The sequence below is a fragment of the Syngnathus acus genome, chromosome 9 (genome assembly GCF_901709675.1).
Source record: "Syngnathus acus chromosome 9, fSynAcu1.2, whole genome shotgun sequence".
NCBI lineage: Eukaryota > Metazoa > Chordata > Actinopteri > Syngnathiformes > Syngnathidae > Syngnathus > Syngnathus acus.
The window spans coordinates 18,178,934-18,206,159 of NC_051094.1; the positions used below are offsets into that span (position 1 = coordinate 18,178,934).

Consider the following 27,226-nt stretch of genomic DNA (forward strand, 5'->3'; position numbering starts at 1 on the left):
TAGCGGTAGAGACGAAACACAATTTTATCAGGCGCCACGCATGTTGTAGAGTCTGACAGCAGTGGGAATGAAGGACCTGCGTAATCTTTCCTTCCTACACCGTGGGTGTAATAGTCTGCTGCTAAAGGAGCTGCTCAGGGACCGCACAATGTCATGGAGGGGGTGATGTTTGAGAAATAAATTGGGGTTGAATGGGTTAATAAAAAAGGTTGAAAATGGGTACAACTTGTTGTGTTCAAACATTTTATTTCCAGTCATCCAGGCAGCACTTTTCTCTGCTCTAATTGTGGTCTTTTATCCATTGCTTAGTCCACTGTACTATCTGTTCCAAGTTACTTTCCAGGTCTTCAGGAGTGTTGCTGGGTAGCTGGTGGATAAGCTCCTTTTTGTAGGCCTCACTTGCCTCCTCATAAATGGTCTGAAAGATTTCACACTGCATGTTGTCCTGCAGCTTCTTTCCTGTGTAGCCTCTGAAGACAGAATGAAGTGTATGTTAACAGAATGAGACGTCCAATTTAGCACCTGATTTACTACACATTTGTGCGTGTGAAAATGGGCGCAAACTTGATTTCACATACAAATACATGTGGATGCTGAGCAACCAAACAAACTTCATTTCACATACAAACGTGGATGCTGAGCAACCAAACAAACTTCATTTCACATACAAACGTGGATGCTGAGCAACCAAATGGGCGCAACCAGGATTACGTCTGCAAAACAAGATGACTTGCTGTGCAGTTCATTTTGAAATTTGTGAGCGGAGTAAATGCAAATAGATGACTTTAGCATGTGATTTGATAAGCCTAATAATAAGAGAAGTTCAGAAATAATATTGAATTGGACTGCTGACTCTTGCAAGGTGGACAACTGCATTTGATGAACAGTTTATGTTGAAATATTTTGACATAAAAAAGATAGGAAATTACAGGTATAATAGGCAACATTTTAAAGATCGGGTTTTACTTTAAAATTTTGAAATAATTAAGTAGTAGTGATACGTTGAATGTTAACAATTGGAACACTTTGGAAATATGTAGAAATTACAGGGGGATAGAAAAAGTCTTTGAGTCCTTGTTTACATTTCATGTGCATGTTATGTTTTTTATATCACCGACATTTTAAATTCTTAGAATGGACTGTTGAAGGGCTGTTTGTGAGACTTTTTATAAATTGAATCAATTTGGTAGGGTCACCGATGGCAAAAGGGTCCTAGGTTAGGGGCCAGACAAAGCACGGCTCAAAAAACACCTTATGAACAAAGCTGATGTGCGAGGCAGAAAAGTTCCGACTAGACATAGTCGGACTTGCTTCCACACAGTTTGGGTTCCGGTACAAGCCCTCTCGAGAGGGGCTGGACTCTCTTCCACTCTGGAGTTGCCCACGGTGAGAGAGGTCGAGCAGGTGTGGGTATACTTATTGCCCCCCGGCTGGGCGCCTGCTCATTGGGGTTCACCCCGGTGAACGAGAGGGTAGCCTCCCTCCGCCTTCGGGTGGGGGAACGGGTCCTGACTGTTGTTTCTGTCTATGCATCAAACGGCAGCTCAGAGTACCCACCCTTCTTGGAGTCCCTGGAGGAAGTGCTGGAGAGCGCTCCTTCTGGGGACTCCATCGTTCTACTGGGTGACTTCAATGCTCACGTGGGCAATCACAGTGAGACCTGGAAGTGCGTGATTGGGAGGAACGGCCCCCCCATTCTGAACCCGAGCGGTATTCTATTATTGGACTTTTGTGCTCGACACGGATTTTCTATAATGAACACCATGTTCAAACATAAGGGTGTCCATGTGTGCACTTGGCACCAGGACACCCTAGGCCGCAGTTCAATGATCGACTTTGTAGTCGTGTCATCGGATTTGCAGCCGCATGTTTTTGACACTCTGGCGAAGAGAGGGGCAGAGCTGTCAACTGATCACCACCTGGTGGTGGGTTGGCTCCGATGGTGGGGGAAGATGCCGATCCGACCTGGCAGACCCAAACGTACTGTGAGGGTTTGCTGGGAACGTCTGGTAGAATCCCCTATCAGGAAGAGCTTCAACTCCCACCGGCAGAGCTTCACCCACGTCCCGGAGGAGGCGGGGGACATTGAGTCCGAGTGGACCATGTTCCGTGCCATTGTTGAGGCAGCTGAATAGAGCTGTGGCCGTAAGGTGGTCGGTGCCTGTCGTGGCGGCAATCCCCAAACCCGCTGGTGGACACCGGCGGTAAGGGATGCCGTCAAGCTGAAGGAGTCCTATCGGGCCGTTTTGGCCTGTGGGACTCCGGAGGCAGCCGACGGGTACCGGATGGCCAAGCGGAACGCAGCTTCGGCGGTTGCAGAGGCAAAAACTGGGCGTGGGAGGAGTTTGGCGAGGCCATGGAGAACGACTTCCGGACGGCTTCGAGGAAACTCCGGTCCACCATCCGGCGTGTCAGGAGGGGGAAGTAGTGCACCGTCAACACTGTTTACAGTGGAGATGGCGTGCTGCTGACCTCGACTCGGGATGTCGTGAGTCGGTGGGGAGAATACTTCGAAGACCTCAATTCCACCGACACGCCTTCCATTGTGGAAGCAGGGCCTGGAGACTCTGAGGTGGACTCTCCAATCTCTGGGGTCGAAGTCACTGAGGTAGTTAAAAAAAACTCCTCGGGGGCAAGGCCCCAGGGTTGGATTAGATCCGCCAGGAGTTTTTAAAGGCTCTGGATGTTGTGGGGCTGTCATGGCTGACACGCTTCTACAGCATTGCGTGGACATCGGGGACAGTGCCTCTGTATTGGCAGACTGGGGTGGTGGTTGCCCTCTTTAAGAAGAGGGACCGGAGGGTGTGTTCCAACTACAAAGGAATCACACTCCTCAGCCTCCCTGGTAAGGTCTATTCAGGGGTGCTGGAGAGGAAGGTCCGTCGGGAGGTCGAATCTCGGATTCAGGAGGAGCAGTGTGGTTTTCGTCCTGACCGTGGAACAGTGGACCAGCTCTATACCCTCGTCAGGATCCTCGAGGGTGCATGGGAGTTCACTCAACCAGTCCACATGTGTTTTGTGGACTTGGAGAAAGCGTTCGACCGTGTCCCTCGGGAAGTTCTGTGGAGGGTGCTTCGGGGGTACGGGGTGCCGAGCCAACTGATAAGGGCGGTTCGGTCCCTGTATCATCGATGCCAAAGTTTGGTCCGCATTTCCGGCAGTAAGTCGGATTCGTTCCCAGTGAGGGTTGGACTCCGCCAAGGCTGCCCTTTGTCACTGATTCTGTTCATAACTTTTATGGACAGAATTTCTAGGCGCAGTCGAGGTATTGAGGGTGTCCGGTTTGGGGGCCTCAGCATTGCGTCTGCTTTTGCAGACAACGTGGTGCTGTTGGCTTCTTCAAGCCGTGATCTCCAGCTCTCACTTGAGTGGTTAGCAGCCGAGTGTGAAGCGGTCGGGATGAGGATCAGCTCCAAATCTGAGTCCATGGTCCTCAGTCGGAAAAGGGTGGAATGCCCTCTCCGGATCGGGGATGAGATCCTGCCCCAAGTGGAGGAGTTCAAGTATCTTGGGGTCTTGTTCACGAGTGAGGGCAGGATGGAGCGTGAGATCGACAGGCGGATCGGTGCAGCGTCGGCTGTGATGCGGACTCTGTACTGGTCCGTCGTGGTGAAGAGAGAGCTGAGCCAAAAGGCAAAGCTCTCAATTTACCGGTCGATCTACGCTCTTACCCTCACCTATGGTCACGAGCTATGGGTCGTGACCGAAAGAACGAGATCCCGGAAACAAGCGGCCGAAATGAGTTTTCTCCGCAGGATGTCCGGGCTCTCCCTTAGAGATAGGGTGAGAAGCTCGGTCATCCGGGAGAGACTCGGAGTAGAGCCGCTGCTCCTCCACGTTGAAAGGAACCAGACGAGGTGGCTCGGGCATCTCACCAGGATGCCTCCTGGACGCCTCCCTGGGGAGGTTTTCCGGGCATGTCCCACCGGCAGGAGACCCCGTGGACGACCCAGGACGCGCTGGAGAGACTTTGTCTCTCAGCTGGCCTGGGAACGCCTTGGAATCCCCCGGGATGAGCTGGACGAAGTGGCTGGGGAGAGGGAAGTCTGGGAGTCCCTCCTAAAGCTGCTGCCCCCGCGACTCGACCCCGGATAAGCGGAAGAAGATGGATGGATGAATCAATTTCATTAAAAAATGTGTCTGCATAAGAAAATAATCTTTTTCCTATTAAGGGTAACAAAATCTGCTAAAATAATGGATCAGAAAAAAAACCAAGGGATTTTTTACAATAAATAAAATTTGAGTTAACAATACAAACAATCGCTTGACAGCACTAATATTAATATCCTTCAATCAGTATACAAGTATGTATTTCTTTACATTTTCAGGTTGAAACATTAATTCATTTAGTTTAGTAGTAAATCTGTAAAATATGTCTTTCTGCATATATGTATGGTTAATATCATGAACATTCACAGAGGCATGAGTTACGGGTACCTGCATTCGAGCCGTGTGTACAGATGAGTATTGTCTGTTCTGAGGACAAAAACAACGTGAAACCAGCGTTCGGGGAATAGGTCACAGCCATGATAGTCTACGATTACACCTCCATGCGTCATCTTCTCATCAAGTTCATCCACCACCTGCAGATAACAAAAGAACCATAACTTTTCCAATACATTGTAGATGTATTATTGTTGCTATAAAAACAAATTAAAATCTACAAATTGAATTAAAAAATTTAAACTTTGAGTTCAAGCAAAATTTAGTGAATCATTTGCCTCAAAACGCAGATATTTCTGGCGTTCTAACACGATCTAAAACAGCAATTCACTTTACCTAATTTTAGTCGGCATAAAAAGATTAACGCTGAATGATAAAAAATGTATCTTTTCCATTGGCTTTTTGCTTTGATTCCAGAAAACACAGAATGAGGTTTTGTTATTCTTGTGCGTACATTTGGTGGACTTGTCGGTGAATGGTGGAAGGTAGACTTGAAGGGGAAGTAAATTTACGGGGATGCATCCTCAGTAGTGTTCCTCTGGGTGTTTTGGCCCCTCATACACACTCTCCAGAGGTCTAGCCAGCTTTGGGATGATGAAACCCGAGCTTGTGTCGCAAGCCCAATTAGCAATGAGAGTCTCCGTGTTGGCAGACATCTCAAGGGACTATGCACGGCATGGGCGTTCGGTTCTCTGAGTCAGGCCTAGACTGGCTGACCACATACCTCCTGTTGCACTACAATTGGGGTTGTTCCTCCTCAGCCAGCGCCACTGGCTAATCCTTTCAGCTGCCACAGGGCTATGCGCAGGCTCGGGCCCCTAATTCCCAAGTCCCACATATGTTTTGTGGTAGATGTTCCCATGAAGCCTCTCCACCCAACCTCCACTGGGTATACATATGCATTCCAGCCACGATGTCTAGCTTCCGCGGCCCCCTCGAATGCCTCCTCCATGGAGTCAGACCAGGGTACAGTGTGTTTGACTATGTATAGCTTCTTTAGGGAAAGGGACCAGAACACCAGGTCAGGCCTGGTGGTAAAAAGGTAAACCTTCCAGTCTCAGGGCGGACACTCTACCACTAGGCCAACGTCTGGCAGCATCTTCCAGTCAGGTGCTGGGCACAGCTGGCTTCTCTCTGTTGGTTTAGAGTTCTTCCTGGCTTCCTGGCCCTTCACGAACAATGGCAATTCCCCATGAGGCATTAGATGTTGGCAGTGGCAGGGCGTTGATGTTGGATTGTTTTCCATCCAGTGTGGAGGCTTCAAGTCTTGGTTGTGGCGCCAGGTATACGGTCCCTGACAAACGTCACTGAATAGAATTTTTTAAACCAAATCACCATCAGGGAAATATGCAAATAAGAATAAACTGTTCCCGTTTTTTTCCATTTTTTTTTTTTTTGAAGAAAATCATGGTACAACAATTTTTGAAGAAAATCTTGTCACGGATGGTTCTTTACAACGTCACTTTCCTCTCTTTTCATTTTAACCTAACTGATCGCGGTGGTGCCTTTCTGGGCAGTCGGAGAAATCAACGCCAACAAAAAAAATACATCCAGCCTAGTTAAGAAATCACCAGAAAGATCACCATGACAATTGTGAATAATAAATAAATAATTATTATATATATTATATATATTATTATTCTAATAATAAATAATTGTGATAAATAACTGGAACATCACTCAAATATTGGTGATCCCGTTGAGAGTCTCACATATTTCTTCGCTATCGAGTTTGCTACTGCATGCGCAGTGATACTGACCGGCAGAATAACATCTGGTTGTTCCCAAAGATGATCTTTTTTCTGAAATAATTTTACGTTTACGGACTTAAGTAACCCGGCCGGGTCATACCAAAGACTATAAAAATGGGACCCATTGCCTCCCTGCTTGGCACTCAGCATTAAGGGTTGGAATTGGGGGGTTAGATCACCAAATGATTCCCGAGCGCGGCGCCGCTGCTGCTCACTGCTCCCCTCTCCCCCAGGGGATGGATCAAAATCACACGGGGATGGGTCAAATGCAGAGGACAAATTTCACCACACCCAGATGCGTGTGTGACGATCATTGGGACTTTAAAAAAAAAAAAAAAAAAGTCAAACTTTGGGTGCGTATTATACATGGGTACAGGCTTTTTTCCAGCATCGACATGCCATTTTTAGGGTGCGTATTATACATGGGGGCGCATTATACATGGAAAAAAACGGTATTACAAATAAGCAACATTTAGTACAAAATAGTATAAATAAACAGTTAACACGGATTACAGTTTGACTAGTTTTACACCCTGTGAGTATGCGTCACAGGGAGGCTGGTGTCCATTTGCTTGGCGCACAGGACGCATGCCTTGGCCCATCTTGTGGCCTCTTCCTGATGCTGCACTTCCTCCTTCACCATCTTTCTTCGTTCTGGTGGAGTGGCACCTCTCCAGGCTGGATGGCTAGTTGTTAAACCAAGGCCTCCCCTTCCTTACTGATCGTTCCCCATAATGTTGGCATGCCTGAGAGCTGCTGTCTTGCTGGTGTCCATTTGCGCCCCATAGCTAAGGTTGGTGCTTTTTCCCGAACCACTGGATCTTTGGATTTGTTCAAGGTCATCTGCAGTCGTGTTTTTGCACACTTGAACTCCTCTGTAAGACTGGTAAGGGGCAACTAGAGGACACTGTCTCCATAGAGGCCTATGATGGTTAGGCAGTGCGGAACTCCAAACCACTTCTTGATGTGAACAGAGAGCCCTTTGCGCACTCATAACAAATCACAGTATTATTTTTGTTTGACAAGTGCATTGTTCATAGGCATTTGAGCAGTAAGATATATCAATACATTGGTGCAATAAGACATGCCCATAGTTTAAAATTATATTCTTGTCTTACATCAGACAAAAATAATCTTCTCCTCGATCATTTATGTTGCATATCACTGATTTGTAAGAACCAACGCTTCACATAACAGGTGGGTAATATGTACAATTTCGTTTCATTTCATCAAGAGAAATAGTAAGGCTTGAGTTAAAGGGAATTCAAGCATGACTCACCCTGTCTTCATCTAAAATAGGGCACTGGTACTCTTGATCATAGCCATCATAAAGATCTCCTGAGGAAAAAATAATGTAATCAATAATACAGTCAAACCTCGGTTTTCGAACGTCCCGGTTCTCGAACAAATCGGGATTTGAACAAAAAATTCGAGATTTTTTTGCTTCGGTTTTTAAGAAAATTCGGAGGTCGAACCTGGCGAGATGTACCGAAAGGACCCGAGAAAACCCGACCGCGTGGCCCGGATGCTGATTGACTCCGTTCGTTATTGTATTTCCGTTACTTTGAGGATTGTATTAACCCCTAGTCATGCCTCCAAAAAAAGCAAGTGGGAGCAGTAAAGCCATCCTAAAACACAAAGACGCTCTTAAAGCAATGCGACAGTGAGCGCCCGGCGCGCTGCGGTTGCGCGATCGGACCAAATTAAGCTCCCTGTGCACTGAGGTCCACTTAAATTTTGGAAAGTACATCAGGACTTTAAAAATAATTTCTAAATTTCAGCGACGGCTCTGTCACAATAATGCGACCAGCGTGGCGCAGTTGCACGGTCGGCGGCGCGCTACGGTTGCGCGTTCGGGGGTGTGCTGCAGTTGTGCGATCGGACAAAAATGCGCAAATGAAAAAATGCTTAAAAAGGGCGTTTTTTTGTCTTGGAACGGATTAAATTTTTTCCATTATTTGTAATGGGAGAAATAGATTCGGAATTCGAACGATTCACTTCTCGAACTGCCTTCTGGAACGGATTGTGGTCGAAAACCTAAGTTAGACTCTATTATCAATAGAAGACATACAATTTCTATGAATGTGCAAAACAAACCTGGTACTAAAAGCAAAAATCAAGAATACTGCCTTAAAGTACAAAAAAAAAAAAAAAAAAAATCCTCTCTGGAGTGGCAGAGATCTCAAAGTCATTTTTTACCTTCCTGAGCCAGAACACCTATATTAACATAGGTGAGCCCAGTCCGCTGAGCTAGCTCCTTGCCGAGAGTTGTTTTTCCAACACCAGGGGTCCCTATAAGACAAAAAGGGACGATAAGTACTGAACATTTTTTTAGTTGTTTATTTAAAACAGAAACAACACGCAGTGCCCTCTTAGCTGATGACACTAACATAAATATTCTAGGGTCGTTATGTGATCACCGCTAACCATGTGGCTAACTCTCAATATACCGTGTTTTCTAGACCAGTGATCCCCAACCTTTTTTGCGCCACGGACCGGTTACGTGTCAGAAATATTTTCGCGGACCGGCCTTTATATAAATAAATAATAGATTTATATAACTTAATAATACATTTATATAAATAAATAATACATTTATAACAAATATATGAATACGATGAAATAAAATGATACGACTGGCATAAAAACAAGTATAAACGACATTAAAATAAAACTCACCATTACATTGAATTAGTGGGAGCACTGAGCTTGTTTCTCAGAAACGAGCCGGTCCCATCTAGGCGTAATCGGAGACAATGACACCCGAAGTGGTTAAGGTTTGTCTTTTAATGCAGGATGCTTGGTCTCCATGTGCCGAAGCAGTTTTGAGGGCTTCATTGCCTCGTTAGCTAGCCTGTCGCCACATATTATGCAGAGTGGGCTTGGCGCGTCATAGTCTTTTAAATGCAGCTTTCCTTTTCTTAGAAGTCGTAGCCTCTTCTTCTTCCGTCTCCTCATTGGGCTTTTTTCCCTTTCCGAAGAAGCTTTCCAAACATCTCTGTTTCTTGCTCATTTTTGCTTGCTTCGCGGGCTCAACTGAGGTGACATGTCACGTGACCGAGACGAGCGTCTTGACCTGAACCGACGGATGTAATTGGGAGAGAATCGCCAATGTTTTTATATTTTTCAAAATAAATACTTACTCATTTTTGCTAGCTTTGCGGGCTCGACTGGGGAAACATGTCACGTGACCGGGACGAGCGTCTTGACCTGAATTAATTGATCGTCGATTAAAACAATTTTATTTTTTTTTCTGTGTGGCTTGGCGGCCCGGTACAAAGTGACCCACGGACTGGTACCGGTCCGCGGCCCGGTGGTTGGGGACCACTGTTCTAGACTATAAGTCGCTCTGGAGTACAAGTCGCACCAGCCATAAAATGCTTAATAAAGAAAAACAACATTTGTAATTCGCACCGGAGTACAAGTCGCATTTTTGGGGGAACTTTATTTGACAAAATACACCACCAAGAAGAGACATGAATAGGCACAACAGGCTAAACGATACGGTATGCTAACGTTACATAAACACAAACGAGAAACTGAGAACGTGCCTGACGTAACATGTTAGCAGTTATTCATATAACTATAATTTAAACAAGTTTATCAAACCATCAAACTTCTCCTTGTGCTGGTACCTTGGCGTGTCTCAGTGACCCCTGAAAGCTATACTGACGGGGGGGGGGGGGGGGGTGACACCCCTGTCAGGTTTAACCATGCTGGGCAGGTTTTGGGATAGAGGCGAGACAAAAGTCAGCACTCGGTCCTCCAGGTTGGTGGTTGGGCGTGAGGTTAACAACCTCATACCGTAAAAAAACCAGCATGCTACAGAAACGACAAGAAGGAGCCACTCCGGTATACTGCGGTGGAGGAGAGAGGGCACATCCTTGGATGTATCAATGACGGGGCCAGGTGAAATCCGGCAGGAAGCCCGACCCCTGATGACCTTGATCTTCAACACCAAAACCAACATCACAGTAGGCACCTGGAACATACGCACAGTGCTCCCATGTGGTCGCATGGACCATTCTCTACTCTGGGAAACAAGACCACCCATGGAGTTGGGATCATCCTTTCCAGCTGTGCAGCACAAGCACTAGTTGGATGAAAACAGGTGAACAACCGCATCATGACAGCGAGGTTCTATACTAGACATGCCAAAGTTACCATTGTGCAAGTCTATGCCCCAACTGAAAGTTGTCTCAGAGGAGGACAAGGATGCTTTCTACGGCCAGCTCGAAGTCATGCTTGATGAGATCCCCATCTACGACATCAAGATGCTGATTGGAGACTTAAATGTAAAAGTGGATAGCAACAGAAGGGGCCTCAATACCACAGTGGGACCGCACGGGTCTGGAAGTTCTACCAATGACAACGGTGAGAGGCTGTTGATGCTAGCAAGCACCAACGGCCTCAGCATCGGCAACACCTTTTTCAAACACAAGCAGATCCATAAGATGACATGGGTTTCACCTGGGGGCGGAACCCGAAACGAGCTGGACTACATCTGCATAAACATAAGGCAGACGTTCGCTCACACAGGGGTGCAGATGTTAATAATAATTCATTAAATTTGTATAGCGCTTTTTCAAAAACCCAAAGACGCTTACAGGGAACAAGGCAAAGACATACAGGAGGGGAGGGGGACGGGGAAGAGACAATGGGATAAAATTAAGAAGAGGAAACCAGTTATGGGTAGGGAAGGTCATAGGCTTGAGAGAAGAGGTACGTTTTTAGACGGGACTTAAATATGGGGAGTGTGAGTGAGTCACAGACAGACTGAGGGAGAGAGTTCCAGAGTTGGGGTGATGTGCAGGAGAAGGCTCTGTGGCCGAAGGATTTGAGTTTAGATTTTGGGACTGTCAGACGTGAAGTATTGGAGGACCGGAGGGGACGGTTGGGGCAGTAGGGGACAAGGAAGTCGGATAGGTAAGTGGGAGCCAGGTGGTGAAGGGCTTTGAAGGTGAGGAGGAGTATCTTGAAGATGATACGCTCCTTAATGGGGAGCCAGTGAAGAGAGTGGAGAACAGGAGTGATGTGTTCACGGGACCGGGTGTGGGTAAGGAGGCGGGCAGCAGAGTTTTGGACTAGTTGAAGTCTATGGAGTGAGTGAGCAGTGATTCCAGTGAGAAGGGAGTTGCCAGTAGTCAAGCCGGGATGAGATGAAGGCGTGGATGAGGGATTCAGCGGCAGGGAGAGAGAGGCATAAGGGAGGATTTAGTGCCAATGAGGAGGACCTCTGTTTTGTCACTGTTGAGTTTGAGAAAGTTGTGGGTCAGGTAGGAGATGGTGCGTTTTGTGGAATTATGAGGCGAGGGTAGAGGGGTGGAGAAGAGGATGCAGAGATGATCTGACAGTGGAAAGGCGAGAGGACGGGGGTTGGATGTGAGTGGAAAGGAGGAGAATACTATATCCAGGGTGTGGCCTTTGGTGTGGGTGGGGAGATTGATGTGCTGGGTGAGATGGAAGCAGTCCAGAAGGGAGATGAAGTCGGACGTCAGTGGAGCAGTTGGCTGGTCGATGTGGATGTTGAAGTCACCGATGAATAGGAGGCGATGGGAGACTGAGGATACGATGGTGAGGGGTTCAGACAGTTCAGAAAGAAAAGACGGATGTGACTTTGAGGGGCGGTCAATGAGAACAGCAGTAGTAGAGTTGGGGAGGGAAAAAGCGAGATATTCAAAGGATGAAGTAGATGGGAGGTTGAGGTCCAATTCAGTGATGGGTAGGGACTGCTTATGGAGGACAGCAATACCACCTCCTCGCCCAGAGAGGCGGGGTTTGGCGATGTAGCTGTAGTTGGACGGAGTGGCTTGGTTGAGAGTAAAAAAAATCCAGGGGCTGTTGCCATGTTTTACAGAGAAGGAGCAGATCCAAGTTATTGTCCAATAGTAGTTCAAAAATAACTGGTGATTTGTTGGAGAGGGACCGACAGTTCAGCAGCGCGAGGGAGATGGATGAAGGAGCGGGGGGGAGGGGGAGCGGAGGTTGTTGAGGTTGGCAGTACGGGAGGTGGGGGTGACAGGGGGGCGAGAGGCAGTCTAGAAAGAAGGGAAGGGTGAGCCATCAGGGAAATGTCGGTTAAAAGATAGTCCAGAGCTACGGTGGATGTAGCGGCGACGGCGGAGGATCCCAGCGTTGCTGGCAGCTGAGGCAGCAGCAGCAGGGAGACGTTGATTATTGTTGAGGTGATGAAGATCAGCAGCAGTGTAGACAATTGGCGAGAAGTTGGTGGAATAGAAGCCCGGAGTAGCAGAAGTGATAGTTCATGGAAGAGATGAGACGTGACAGCAGCTGGGAATAATCCAGATAAAATGCTAGAAGTGGCTAGTAGCTGGTTAGCTAGAAGTTGGTAGGCAGTAAAATGCATGGAAGCAGCAGTGGACCGAGTAGTGATGTTGGTGGAGTGGGTGGTGGTGTTGGTCGATCCCGACTGTATCCGCGCAAACGGCAAGCCCCAGTGTGTCATGGCGGCACACAGCCGAGCCACGACCGGCGAGCTCGCAGCGAACGGGTGCTCCCCCCGAGGACGCCGGCCAAGTGGCCAGAAAGTTGGGTTAAAGCTGTTTGCCGAGCCAAGAGCGAGCAGCTACAGGCTCAGAGCCGGGAGATAGGAGGGTCCGGCGGTGGTTTGGCTAGCTGGCTAGCGTAGCTCGTAGTCCGAGGGAGCGGGAACAGAGAGGTGCGAGCAGAGCTGCAGAGATACGCGGTGGGCAGGTGAAAAGGCGAGAAAAATAAAAGAAAAAACGGGCACACTTAAAACGGGAAACACAAAACAGATAGCGGACAAACAAGTAGCGGACACGGTTCGGGGTAGAAGCGGCAGTCAACAATCCAGACGCCATCGTTGCTCTAACCCGGAAGATGGTCTTGGACGGTTTCCTCGTTGGTTTATTGGCTCAGTATGACGATGTGAAAAGGATGTTGGCTCAGATCACTTTCTTGTAGTGGGTAAAATCAGGCTGAAGCTGAAAAAGGTTCAAAAGGTGCAGCCCAAGAGAACTTATGCAGTGGACAAGCTGAAGAATATCAACCTGTCGAGAAGCTATTGTGAGGAGTTCAGGAAGAAACTTGAGGTACCACAACATCCTTCATCCATTGAAGAGCAGTGGAGTCTGTTATCCTGTGCCATCACTGAGACCGCGGAAACAGTTTTAGGCAGAAGAAGGGGCACCAACAAAGAGAGATGGATAACAGATAAGATCCGAAAACTGACTGATGAAAGGAAAATGGCAAAGATAAAAAGAGAGCAGAGGAGGCTCCGATGCTAGGAGGATGGAAGACAGGGCACCAATAATGTATTTGAAAGTACTATAGAGTGTATACAAGTAAAATTATAAAAGTTTTGTGCGGGTGCGCTCGCGCTGGGCTGCGTCAGTCAGAGCAGAGAGGAGCCAGACAGGTTTACACTTCAAAAAAGGTTCATAATAGTCTTGTGTGGATATTGTAACAATATATTTACTCATATTTATTTTCTTATTTATTTAAATAAATAAAGTTTCTACAAGTCAGTTTAAATTTAAACATTTTACAAAAGTGTTTAAAAATACAAAAAGCGTTTAAAAAAACAATAAAGTGTATACAACTACAATAAAGGTTCATAAAAGTCTTGTGCGGATATTGTAACAATATATTTTCTCATCCATCCATCCATCCATCCATCCATCCATCCATCCATCCATCCATCCATCCATCCATCCATCCATCCATCCATCCATCCATCCATCCATCCATCTTCCATACCGCTTGTCCCCACAGGGGTCACGGGCGTGCTGGAGCCCATCCCAGCAGTCATCGGGCAGTAGGCGGGGGACACCCTGAACCGGTTGCCAGCCAATCGCAGGGCACACAGAGACGAATAACCTACCGCACTCACACTCACACCTAGGGGCAATTTGGAGTGCTCAATCGGCCTACCAAGCATGTTTTTGGGATGTGGGAGGAAAGCGGAGTGCCTGGAGAAAACCCGCGCGGCCACGGGGAGAACATGCAAACTCTCATGCAAAGTAAACCCGCACCCTCCTAACTTTGAGGCAGATGTGCTAACCAGTGCGTCACCGAGCTGGTGGTCTTGGAAACAATTATCTGCGATAAATGAGGGATTACTGTACTCTGTTTCATACGTATATATTGTACACCATGCACATTTTGTAAAATAAGCACACTTTTGTACACCATGCATATTTTGTAAAATAAGCACACTTTTGTACATTGTGGAGATTGTACACTTGATTATCCTGACACCCCCACTCCGTCCTCACCAAGCCATCTGACATATGCAGTGTTTGTGTGTCCGTCCCATGGCCACCCCAGTGAAAAATTCCTGGCTCCGCCACTCGATAGTAGGTTTTTCAAATGACTGATAAATCAAAGTTGTCTACATAACGTACATTTCAGGTATAACAATGCCATACTTCTAATGACGCTAACATATAAATCAGGGATGAGAACGGCAAATGTGAAAAACCACTGAAAAGTAGCCGGGGTCTGGGAGCCGCATGCCCCCATTGGGGCGCCGCATGCCCCCATTGGGGGCTGCAGGGGGCCAGGGGCAACGCCCCGAAGGGAAGCTTTGTCCCCTGGAAACTCCTGGATTTTGGCAGTATAGCAACCCCAAAACCATTAATTTCATCACTCAATTTCAAGTTAAAAAAATATTCCTGCTTGGTGGGCTATCAAGGTGAATATAATACATCAAAATGGCACAATCAATTCTGGAGTTTTTCCTTTTAATGAAAACTGTTAATTTTTTGCAACGTATATCTCCAACCACATATCTTGTTATCAAAGAACACTCAAAATACAGGGATGAGAATGGCAAATGTGAGGACTGTCTCAGAAAATTCGAATATTGTGATAAAGTTCTTTATTTTCTGAAATGCAATTACCGTAATTTTCGGACTATAAGTCGCGGTTTGTTTCATAGTTTGGGTGGGGGGCGACTTATACTCAGGAGCGACTTATGTGTTTTTTTTTTTTCAAAAGATTTCAAAAAAAAAAATAAATAAATAAATGAAACCGCGATAAACGAACCGCAATGTAGCAAGGGATTACTGTAATTTGAATTTCAAGTGACGACAGCAGCGCGACGTCGCGTCAGCAGCAGCTCGTCGAGTCAATCTTTGTCCTTTATGTAAACAACCGCCGCGCTGCGTCGCGCTGCCTCGTCGTTATTCCACAGATCTACTATATAACTATATTGTAGCGTTAACAAAGTTCAAGGAAAGACGTGGGTTTGGTAAACGGCTCTTTATTTAACAAAACAAACTTACAGGCGTGTGGCGGCGTGGACTTCCAGCCACGGAAGAGGAAGAGAGCTCCATACAATTCCACCGTCCTCGGACAGCCACCCGGCTGAGCGCCGGCCCTCGACTTCCATCCACGGAGGTGAAAGACAGCTCGGTAGAGTCGGACCGGGCGTGCGTAAAAGCATTGTCCGAGCCCCATCCACCGTCCCTGGACAGCCACCCGGCCGAGCGCCGGCGCCCGACTTCAATCCACGAAAGTGAAAGAGAGCTCCGTCGAGTGACGCGCGACATCGCGCTGCTGACGTCAGCAGCGCGACGCGACATCGCGGTCGCACGTCAGCAGCGCGGCGGTTGTTTACATAAAGGACAAAGATCGACTCGTCCAGGGACGGTGGATGGGGCTCGGACAATGCTTTTACGCACGCCCGGTCCTCCTCTACCGAGCTGTCTTTCACCTCCGTGGAGGGCCGGCGCTCAGCCGGGTGGCTGTCCGAGGACGGTGGATGGGGCTCGGTCATGGCTGTTACGCACGCCCGGTCCTATTATATGGAGCTCTCTTCCTCTTCCGTGGCTGGAAGTCCACGCCGCCACACGCCTGGAAGTTTGTTTTGTTAAATAAAGAGCCGTTTACCAAACCCACGTCTTTCCTTGAACTTTGTTAACGCTACAATATAGTTATATAGTAGATCTGTGGAATAACGACGAGGCTGACGTCAGGGCGCACGCACGCGCGCCGTTGTTGACAAAGGACGAGGAATTTGATCGATGGATTTAATGATTTAGAGTGCACAGATGGTTTGATAACATTATTGCTTATATAATAGTTATTTGATATATAATTTATATATCGTTATATGGGCCTGTGGAATATTTTGAAGTGCAAGAGCGTCAGTGGCGCGCACGCATTGTTGACAAAGGACGATTGATGGATTTAATGAATTGGAATGACACAGATGGTTTTATTAACGTGTTATTTATGTAATAGTTTTTTGAATAACTCTGAATTTTACGTCAGAGCCGTTCTCAGCTCTTAGTTTGTGTTTATGTCACGTTAGCATACCTATCGTTTAGCCTGTTGTTGCTCGTTCATGACTGTTCTTGGTGTTGGATTTTGTCGAATAAATTGCCCCCCCAAATGCGACTTATACTCCGGAGCGACTTATATATGTTTTTTTTCACTTTTTTGGGCAATTTATGGCTGGTGCGACTTATACTCTGGTGCGACTTATAGTCCAAAAATTACGGTAAAAAAACAAAAATGTCATACATTCTGGACTCATTACAAATCAACTGAAATATTGCAAGCCTTTTACCGTAATTTTGGGACTATAAGTCGCTCCGGAGTACAAGTCGCATCAGCCATAAAATGCCCAAAAATTTGAAAAAAAAAACATATATAAGTCGCTCCGGAGTATAAGTCGCATTTTGGGGGGCAATTTATTCGACAAAATCCAACATCGAGAACAGTCATGAACGAGCAACAACAGGCTAAACCAGTGGTTCCCAAACTTTTGCAGGCTGGCGCCCCCTTTGGCTCCCCAGTGAATTCCTAGCGCCCCCCCCCCCCCAAGGCACATATGGAAACAAACACCTCTTTCTTGATATTTGGTTTGCTGCAATTTGAAAAGAGAAAGGTTAAACACAAATGTGTATTTCACAAATAAAACCCAATTTAGTATTTAGTAAACCAATTTATTTTTTAGCAGTTTTAACTGTTTCAGCAACATAGAATCGTAAATAAACATTCCACCAGTAACCTTCATTGTCTCACACGTAATATGGGATGGATGTGCTTGGTGCAGGGACATAAGCTTCTCAACATCAGGCTGGAACTCGCTAAGAAGAAGTCGTAGATCCCCGCGGTCAGTAATTTTCAGTCGGTTTCTTTGCTTGGAAAGAAGCAAGGTGACTGCACATATTAGCTTTGCGGGCTCGACTGGGGAAACATGTCACGTGACCGGGACGAGTGTCTTGACCTGAATTAATTGATCGTCGATAAAAAAAAAATTCTGTGCGGCTTGGCGGCCCGGTACCAAGTGACCCACGGACCGGTACCGGTCCGCGGCCCGGTGGTTGGGGACCACTGCCCTAACCAGCTCAACACAACACGGCGCGTTCTGGCGAGTCCCCAATTTCATGTTGACTTGAACTCAAGATGATGTTGACCACCAGAATGCGGTTTTTATTATAAAATAAAATTCTGAACATTACAAGCTTGAAATTACAAACCTGAGCTTTTGCTTTTGTAGTCTATGCTGTCGGATCTGACTGGGCCAGAGCGGCGTGTTGTGTACAAATCGACTGCCGCCCCCCTACCGCCCCCCTACCGCCCCTTTCTTCCTCACCGCCCCCCCAGATCTTTCCACCGCCCCCAGGGGGGCGGTACTGCCCACTTTGGGAACCACTGGGCTAAACGATAGGTATGCTAACGTGACATAAACACAAACGAAGAGCTGAGAACGGCCCTGACGTAAAATTCAGAGTTATTCAAAAAACTATTACATAAATAACACGTTAATAAAACCATCTGTGTCACTCCAATTCATTAAATCCATCAATCGTCCTTTGTCAACAATGCATGCGCGCCGCTGACGGCGCTTGCACGTCAAAATATTCCACAGGCCCACATAACGATATATAAATTATATATCAAATAACTATTATATAAGCAATAATGTTATCAAACCATCTGTGTCACTCCAAATCATTAAATCCATCGATCGTCCTTTGTCAACAATGGGTGCGCGCAGCTGACGGCGCTTGCACTTCAAAATATTGCACAGGCCCATATAACGATATATAAATTAGATATCAAATAACTATTATATAAGCAATAGTATTATCAAGCCATCTGTGCACTCTAAATCATTAAATCCATCGATCAAATTCCTCATCCTTCGTCAACAACGCCGCGCGTGCGCCCTGACGTCAGCCTCGTCGTTATTCCACAGATCTACTATATAACTATATTGTAGTGTTAACAAAGTTCAAGGAAAGACGTAGGTTTGGTAAACGGCTCTTTATTTAACAAAACAAACTTCCAGGCGTGTGGCGGCGTGGACTTCCAGCCACGGAAGTGGAAGAGAGCTCCATAGAATAGGACCGGGCGTGCGTAAAAGCCATGACCGAGCCCCATCCACCGTCCCCGGACAGCCACCCGGCCGAGCGCCGGCCCTCGACTTCCATCCACGGAAGTGAAAGAGAGCTCGGTAGAGTAGGACCGGGCGTGCGTAAAAGCCATGTCCGAGCCCCATCCACCGTCCCTGGACAGCCACCGGCCGAGCGCCGGCCCCCGACTTCAATCCACGGAGGTGAAAGAGAGCTCCGGAGAGTAGGACCGGGCGTGGGTAAAAGCCATAATAGTTTTTCAAACCTTCTGTGTCACTCCAAATCCTTAAATCCTTCAAACTCTTCGTCCACCGTGTCACTTAGAAACAAAGCCGCTAATGATGCCGGTAGTACGTGGGGCCCTTCGTCATCTTCGTCATCCCGTGATCAATCTTTGTCCTTTATGTAAACAACGCTGCGTTGCTGACGTCACTTGAAATTCAAATTACAGTAATCCCTTGCTACATCGCAGTTCGTTTATCGCGGTTTCACTTTTTTTTTTTTGGAAAATTAAAAAAAAAAAAAAAACACATATAAGTCGCTCCTTATTATAAGTCGCCCCCCCACCCAAACTATGAAAAAAACCGCGACTTATAGTCCGAAAATTACGGTACTATTTTAATATTGCTGATTATGGCTTACTGCTTAAGAAAACTCAGAAATCCTATCACAAAATATTAGAATATTTCCTCAGACCAAGTAAAAAAAAAGATTTATAACAGCAAAACAAAATCAAACATTTGAAAATGTCCCTTAATGCATTGGTTCTCAAATGGGGGTACGCGTACCCCTGGGGGTACGTGGAGGTACTCCAGAGGGTACGTGAGATTTAAAAAAAAAGAAATACCGTTATTAAAAAAAACACCAAAAAAAACCAACAGCAAGCCTGATTGTCTTGAGAATTTGTTATAACAAGTTTGATGAAATACAAATGTATGTTTTATATTCAGTATTCAATTTTAATCCTTAAAAAACGGACTCTCCACAAACCAATAGCAGTCACCTGCGGTTGCCTTGATGACGCACTGTAACAAGGAGATGTGGCTAAAGCGTAGCAGCGATGCTGCTGTTGAAAACACGAAGAAACAAGTAAAAATGAAGGCAAAATCAGAGCCGAAGAAGTACCGACAGTACATGGAAGACTATTGTTTGATGGGATTTACGTCCACAAGTTGTAACCCACCCAAAGCGCTGTGCTTTTTTTGCGGGGAGAAATTAGCCAACGCTAGCATGAAGCGGCACATCTCCAGCGGCATCTCACCACAAAACACGGATACCATGTTGGTAAGCCACCGGAGTTCTTCAGGAGGAAACTTTCTGACTTCGTCATCCCAAGACACAATGCGAAAAGCCTCCACTACATTAGCGAAAGCCCTGAAGGCTTCTTATGCGGTATCTTTGCTTGTAGCTAAAGCCAAAAAACGTTCACCATAGCTGAAGAGCTGCTGCTCCCCGCCGCTGTTGTATTGGCCGAAACTATGCTAGACAAAAATCTGTGGATACATTAAAAACTGTGCCTTTGTCTAATGACACCGTTTGCCGCAGAATAGACAAAATGGGTGCAGACATTGTCGAACAAGTTGTGGGAAAACTTGGAGAATCTTTTTCACTCCAGCTGGATGAATCCACAGATGTCAGTGGGAATGCACAGATTGTTGCTTTTATGAGATATATTGAGACTGACGACATTTGGAAACACATACTTTTCTGCAAAAGTCTGGAGGGGAGAACAACCGGAGAGGACATTTTTAATGTCGTTAACGCATTTTTCTCTGAAAATGGTATCAGCTGTAAATCCTGCAGCAGCGTGTGTACAGATGCGGCTGTATCAATGACGGGCAGTGCGAAAGGGCTCATTGCGCGGATTAAAATGGGAAATCCCGACATTAAGTGGACTCACTGTGTGGTTCACAGGGAAGCGTTAGCGTCCAAGAAAATGAGCCCCGTGTTGCAAGATGTTTTGAACGACAACATCAAAGTGATCAACTTCATCAAGTCAAGGCCACTTAATGCACGTTTGTTCTGCCGCCTTTATGAAAACATGGGAGCTGAACACACGCAACTCCTCCTCCATACAGAAGTGCGCTGGCTCTCTCGAGGGAAGATACTCAACAGGCTGTTGGAGTTACGAGCTGAAGTGCACACCTTTCTGACAGAGCACGGATCTCCCCATGCCACCTTGTTCGAGAGCACGGACTGGCTTGCAAAGCTTTGCTATCTGGCAGATATATTCAGCAAACTGAACGAACTGAATGTGTCTCTGTAGGGGTATGACACCAGCATCCTGAACCTGTATGACAAGGTGGGTGGTTTCCTGAAGAAAGCAGAGCTCTGGAAAAGGGCATGTGGTCAGGAGAATTTCACCTGCTTTCCTCAGGTGGAAGCTTTTCTCTCCAATGAAGATGTGGAGACAGCTCCAGTGAAGTTAGTAATAGTGGGACGTTTGGCTAACTTGATAAAGGGCTTTCATTGCTACTTTGCTGACATGGAGGAGAAATCTGCACAGCTGAATTGGGTGAGAAACCCATTTCTCTTGTCTGAAGCAAAGAGAAGAAAGCTTCCTGTCACTCACCAGGAAAAACTGATGGAAGTGGCATCTGACCAGATGAAGTTTGGCGCATCCACTCTCACACAGCTTCTCCAGACGCTTTCACGTCTATCACAGGTGCTCAGGGTAAACCTGCTCTCGTCTGTGAAAAGCACAGGGCGCCAGTGGCGGACTTGCCAATTCTGCTGTTCTATGGCAAATGCCAATCGAGCTCCACGGTGCTGAGCAATGAGCACAGGGCACATTACAGGACGTCGTGCCTTGAGGCCACCCTCGTGAAGTCTGTTTCTGACTGTTTGGGCAGAGACATTCACACCAGTAGCCTGCTGGAGGTCATTCTGTAGGGCTTGGGCAGTGCTCAACCTGTTCCTCCTTGCACAAAGTAGCAGATATCGGTCCTGCTGATGGAATGAGGACCGTCTACGGCCCTGTCCAGCTCTTCTAGAGTAACTGCCTGTCTCCTGGAATCTCCTCCATGCTCTGGAGATTGTTCTGGGAGACACATCAAATCTTCTTACAACAGCACGCATGGATGTGCCATCCTGGAGGAGTTGGACAATCTGCGCAACTTCAGGAGGGTTAAGAAATCGCCTCATGCTCCCAGTCGTGATGATGACTCTAGCTAAAGCCAACACTTGTGGAAAAACAGTTAAAAAAGATCAAGAGGGAGGAACTTGAAATGGCCTCCACCTGCAAAACCAGTCCTCTTTTGGGGACCATCTCGTTGTTGCCCCTCTAGTGCACCTGTTGTTAATTCCATCAACACCAATGCAGCTGAAAGTGATTAACAACCCCTTCTGCCACGTACCTGACCAAAACCTTATCAGAAAAGTCCAATTGAATTCATGCCATACCCTGATAAAAAACTGTTCCTTTAATTTTTTTGAGCAGTATATTAATATATATATTCTAATTTTCTGAGACAGTTCTGTGTATATAGTAGTTGAATACCCTACTAGTATAATTTTTCATGATATTCTAATATTTTGAGTAGGATATTTGAGTTTTCTTAAGCTGTATGCCATAATCAGCAATATTAAAATATTTAAAGGCTTGCAATATTTCAGTTGATTTGTAATGAATCCAGAATGTATGACATTTGTGTTTTTTGTTTTTTAATTGCATTACAGAAAATAAAGAACTTTATTAAAATATTCTAATTTTCTGAGACAGTCCTGTATATATATATATATATATACATATATATATACACATACGTATATATTATATATTTTTGCCACCTTTCCCAACTTCTACTGCACGTGTTGCAGCCATGAAATTCTAAGTTAATTATTATTTGAAAAGTAAAATAAAGTTCATGAGTTTGAGCATTAAATATGTTGACTTTGTAGTGTATTCAATTGAATATAGGTAGGTGAAAAACCTGCGTGAAGCTGGCCCCTGACCCCACGCAAAATTTAATGAAAATAGTCTGTTTCGTTTGTGCTTCGTTTGTGCCGTAAAAATTTTCATTTGTGCAGCAACAGTTTTCTAGTTATAAAAGATTATTTTATAGGTGATCCAGAGTTCACCCAGCCCGCCATCTGCTCCAAATGAACCCAAAATGGTACCGTTCGTTTGTGCTTCGTTTGTGCTGGTTTGTGCTGCAAAAACCTTCGTTTGTGCTGCTACGGTTTCGTAGATATTACACATTTAATTTATAGCGATGACGTCACCCAGCCACCCATTTTATTCCAAATGGACCCAAAATGGTACCGTTCGTTTGTGCTTGGTTTGTGCCGCAAAAAACTTTCGTTTGTGCTGCTACAGTTTCGTAGATATTACATATTTAATTTATAGCGATGACATCTCCCAGCCCCCCATTTTACTCCAAATGGACCCAAAATGGTACCGTTCGTTTGTACTGGTTTGTGCTGCAAAGATTTTCATTTGTGCTGCTACGGTTTCATAGATATCACACATTTAATTTATAGCGATGACGTCACGTAGCCCCCCCCCCCATTCACTTCCAAATGGACCCAAAATGGTGTTTGTGCTTCGTTTGTGCTGCAAAAACTTTCGTTTGTGCTGCTACGGTTTTGCAGATATTACACATTTAATTTATAGCGATGACGTCACCGTATTTCGTCGCGAACTTCAAGCTCCTGGAATGCCCCTGACGCAGGATGAATACAAGGTAAATGTTCTTAGCCTTTTTCTTTTTAGCTTACAGAAAACTTTCACTGCGGGAAATGGCTTTTAGTACGAGGATATATCTGTAATTATATTTTTATCGTGCTCATTGATTAATTTCCTTGTTATAAATAAGCCTATGTTTTTTTTTTTAAATTACATCAGACGTGAAATAGGCTCACCGCAACCTAAATACCTGGTGAGTCCATGTCTGTTCCAAAACATAAATTAATGCAACAATTAATACATGTATGTGAAGTTGATGACAGCCAGAAAAACAAACTTGAAAACGTGAAAAAATAACTTTATTTGTCAAAGGGAACATTATCAACACTGTTTTTCAACAATCCAAACAATGCATCACTGCACTGTGTAGAACACAGCATGTGGGAAGATCTTAGTATTTACCGATGCTGCTTTCACTCCACTTCCCAGGTGATTATACAACTCCCAGGCATATGTAGTTCTCCTGCAGTATGCTACATAATGCCCAAGATAATCCTGGGTCAGTCCTGGTTCAAAGGCAATGACTGCTCTCAAAGTAAAAGTCTTCTCTTTTAGCTCCAGACTGGAGGGAAATTCAAGCAAGGCAACTTCCTTGCAACTGCTACCAAGGTCAGTGTCAATCCACACAAACTCTCCCAGATTGTAGCTGTGAGTAACATTCCCTGAACACAGAGCCTTGAACTGTTGTCCTGTGTTTTGAATGCAGATGGACACTGGGAAGGATTTTCAATTGGCCTGAGGCAGAGAGTCAGGAAGGCTGAGTCCCTCTTCAGCAGCAGTCTGAAGATAAGCCATGCCACAGGTTTGCAGGACAGCAATGTTTGCACAAACAAGTAAAACTTGCCTTAATACTGCAGTACTGTGAGGAGCATTGTTTTATCAAATAAACATTTGGAATATTCCTCATTGCGCTCTCAATTACAGTGGAGATGTAGCATTGTGCATCAATTTGGAGAGCACCAGAGGTCAGGAGGACAGGTTTGAATATTTCCCCAGCAGTTCTAGCAGTGAGTATACCTGTGGGTTCACACCCTGTGTTGTGATGGTTTTCACCAGGTGAAGGAATTGGTTCCCACATTCATAGTTCAGAACAGTCTTTGCAAATAAAAAACTTTCACAGAAAGAACAGCATAAGCACTGAAAGACAGCATCAAATGCACAAGTGTTGAGCACAGACAGTTTTGATGTGCGAAGTTTAACAGGCTGTTGATGGTTCCCGTTTTTCAACAATGGTACCTTGACTTTTTTCCAGCCCACGTGTGTATCAATATGCAGCCATTCAGGACAAGGAGAGATATATGAAGTTATCTTTCTTTTTTTCGGTGGAACCGCTAAACCTCTCCAGTTTTCAACTGCATTGTCATCCATTGGAAGATTGTCAGTAGATGCATCTGGCTCCCCCCCAGGATGAGATTTTTTTTCCCTTTTGTTTACTACTTCAGTTTGAGAAGTAGTGCAGACATTGTCAGGCTCTTTGACAGTCGTGGCATCACACACATCCTTTTCACTTTGTTTTGCAGAGCAAATCCGCATCTTTCTCTCAATGAAGGAAAGATGAGGAGCAACACACCGGTCCACACGAATGGGTAGGCTTTCATGCTTGAAAAGGCCTTTTTTTTATGTTTTTGAACTCTGCTTCAACAGCTGCGGAACTTGCAGTGATGCTGGTGCTTTCACCAGCTCAGTGCCCTAGTGGTAGAGTGTCCGCCCTGAGACTGGAAGGTTGTGGGTTCAAACCGCAAATCGGTACCATTTTGGCTCCATTTGGAAGTGAACGGATGGGCGGGGCTACGTGATGTTATTAAATGTGTAATATCTACGAAACCGTAGCAGAACAAACGAAAATGTTTGCAGCACAAACCAGCACAAACAAAGCACAAACGAACAGTACCATTTTGGGTCCAATTGGAGTAAAATGGGGGGCTGGGTGACGTCATCGCTATAAATATAATGTGTAATATCTGCGAAACCGTAGCAGCACAAACGAACGTTTTTGCAGCACAAACCAGCACGAACAAAGCACAAACGAACGGTACCATTTTGGGTCCATTTGGAGTAAAATGGGGGGCTGGGTGACGTCATCGCTATAAATTAAATATGTAATATCTACGAAACCATAGCAGCACAAACGAAATTTTTTGCAGCACAAACCAGCACAAACGAAGCACAAACGAGCGGTACCATTTTGGGTCCATTTGGAGTAAAATGGGGGGCTGGGTGACGTCATCGCTATAAATTAAATGTGTAATATCTACGAAACCGTAGCAGCACGAACAAAATTTTTTGCAGCACAAACCAAGCACAAACAAACGGTACCATTTTGGGTCCATTTGGAGTAAAATGGGGGGCTGGGTGACGTCATCGCTATAAATTAAATGTATGATATCTACGAAACCGTAGCAGCACAAACAAAACTTTTTGCGGCACAAACCAGCACAAACGAAGCACAAACCAACGGTACCATTTTGGGTTCATTTGGAGCAGATAAGGGGCTGGGTGAACTCTGGATTACCTATAAAATAATGTTTCATAACTAAAAAACCATAGCAGCACAAACAAAAAAATTTGCAGCACAAACCAGCACAAACGAACGATACCATTTTGGGTTCATTTGGAAGTAAATGGGGGGCTGAGTGACGTCATCACTATAAATCAAATGTGTAATACCTATGAAACCGTTGCAGCACAAACAAAAAATTTTACGACACAAACCAGCACAAACGAAGCACAAAGGAATGGTACCATTTTGGGTCCATTTGGAGTAAAATGGGGGGCTGGGTGACGTCATCGCAATAAATTAAATGTGTAATATCTACGAAACCGTAGCAGCACAAACGAAGGTTTTTGCAGCACAAACGGGCACAAACGAACGGTACCATTTTGGGTTCATTTTGAGCAGATGGGGGGCTAGGTAAACTCTGGATGACCTATAAAATAATCTTTTATAACTAGAAAACCGTTGCTCCACAAACGAAAACTGTTACGGCACAAACCAGCACAAACGAAACAGACTATTTTCATTACATTTTGCATGGGGTGGAGGGCCAGCTTCACGCAGGTGTTGAAAAGGATTTTCAAATCAGTGTATTTTGTTTTTATTTACATTTTACACAATTTCCCAACTTCAACCGGATCCGGTTTGTAAATGACTCGTCTACAAGTGAAGAAAACCCAATCGCAAATTCACATTGTGGCGGTGTAAAAACACTTAGTTCTCTGCGTAACTAAGGAGAAATGATGTGACGAAAGTAGCGCCAAAATGCTGCCGAAAATAAGGCGGATGTTGTCGCGTTAGTGCTGCCAGTTAGTTAGGTTTACAGAGGCAAGTCGATTTCCGTAAGATGCCGTCGCGGCGGGCGGGCGAATGCTCGCGAGTCGCCGAGGCTAACGTTGCCCCCACCCCCCAAATATAAACAACATTTTCTCAACGGATTTACACGATTCACGAAAATGATACTTTTGACGGAAAAAAAAACCACGTAAATCCGCGGATCCGTGTATAATTCTCATCCCTGATAAATGCGTCGCTGTTGTTGCTGTATTACGTTTGTCGTAAATGTGATGTACAAAGACACAACAGTAACATGGTCGAGGCTTTAACGAACCTGTTATCAAGATGTTTGGTTGTCTCATTTTTATACATAGCATCCAACGCGTGCCCTGTTAACAGCAACCTGAAATTGAAAGTAAATAAATAAATAAATCACATGCTACGGTGTTTGAAATATCCTAAATATTTGCTTTGACCAATTGGAAATAAATAAATACATAAATCACATGCTATGGTGTTTGCAATATTGTGCTAAATATTTGCGTTTGGCATTACTTGACATACTGACCTGGAAAGATAACACCAGGGATAGCTCTGCAGTAATTTACTTTGTCAGAAGTCTCGGGTGAAATTGCCTTTGCACATAAAAACGTTGCCATAAATTGATGTCATCGCAGTTTACGTTAACTGTCGCACAATTTACGACAAGCTTGCCGTAAAT

The 27,226-nt window shown here is 45.4% G+C and overlaps 1 protein-coding gene and 1 long non-coding RNA gene across 2 annotated transcripts; one reads left to right on the forward strand and one right to left on the reverse strand.

Moving 5' to 3' along the window:
• Window positions 1–27,222, reverse strand: ak6 (adenylate kinase 6). The gene is made up of 6 exons (XM_037259561.1): window positions 27,074–27,222; window positions 26,840–26,908; window positions 8,394–8,486; window positions 7,474–7,532; window positions 4,438–4,583; window positions 1–470 (listed from the first exon to the last, which is right to left on the reverse strand). Exons 2-6 carry the CDS (start codon window positions 26,880–26,882, stop codon window positions 281–283), a joined length of 531 nt encoding a protein of 176 aa, XP_037115456.1. The 5' UTR covers window positions 26,883–26,908; window positions 27,074–27,222; the 3' UTR covers window positions 1–280.
• Window positions 23,211–24,275, forward strand: LOC119127576. Its single transcript, XR_005098861.1, has 3 exons — window positions 23,211–23,843; window positions 23,941–24,036; window positions 24,159–24,275. It is a non-coding gene; the product is annotated as an uncharacterized LOC119127576 (long non-coding RNA).
• Window positions 27,223–27,226: the final 4 nt, after the last annotated feature.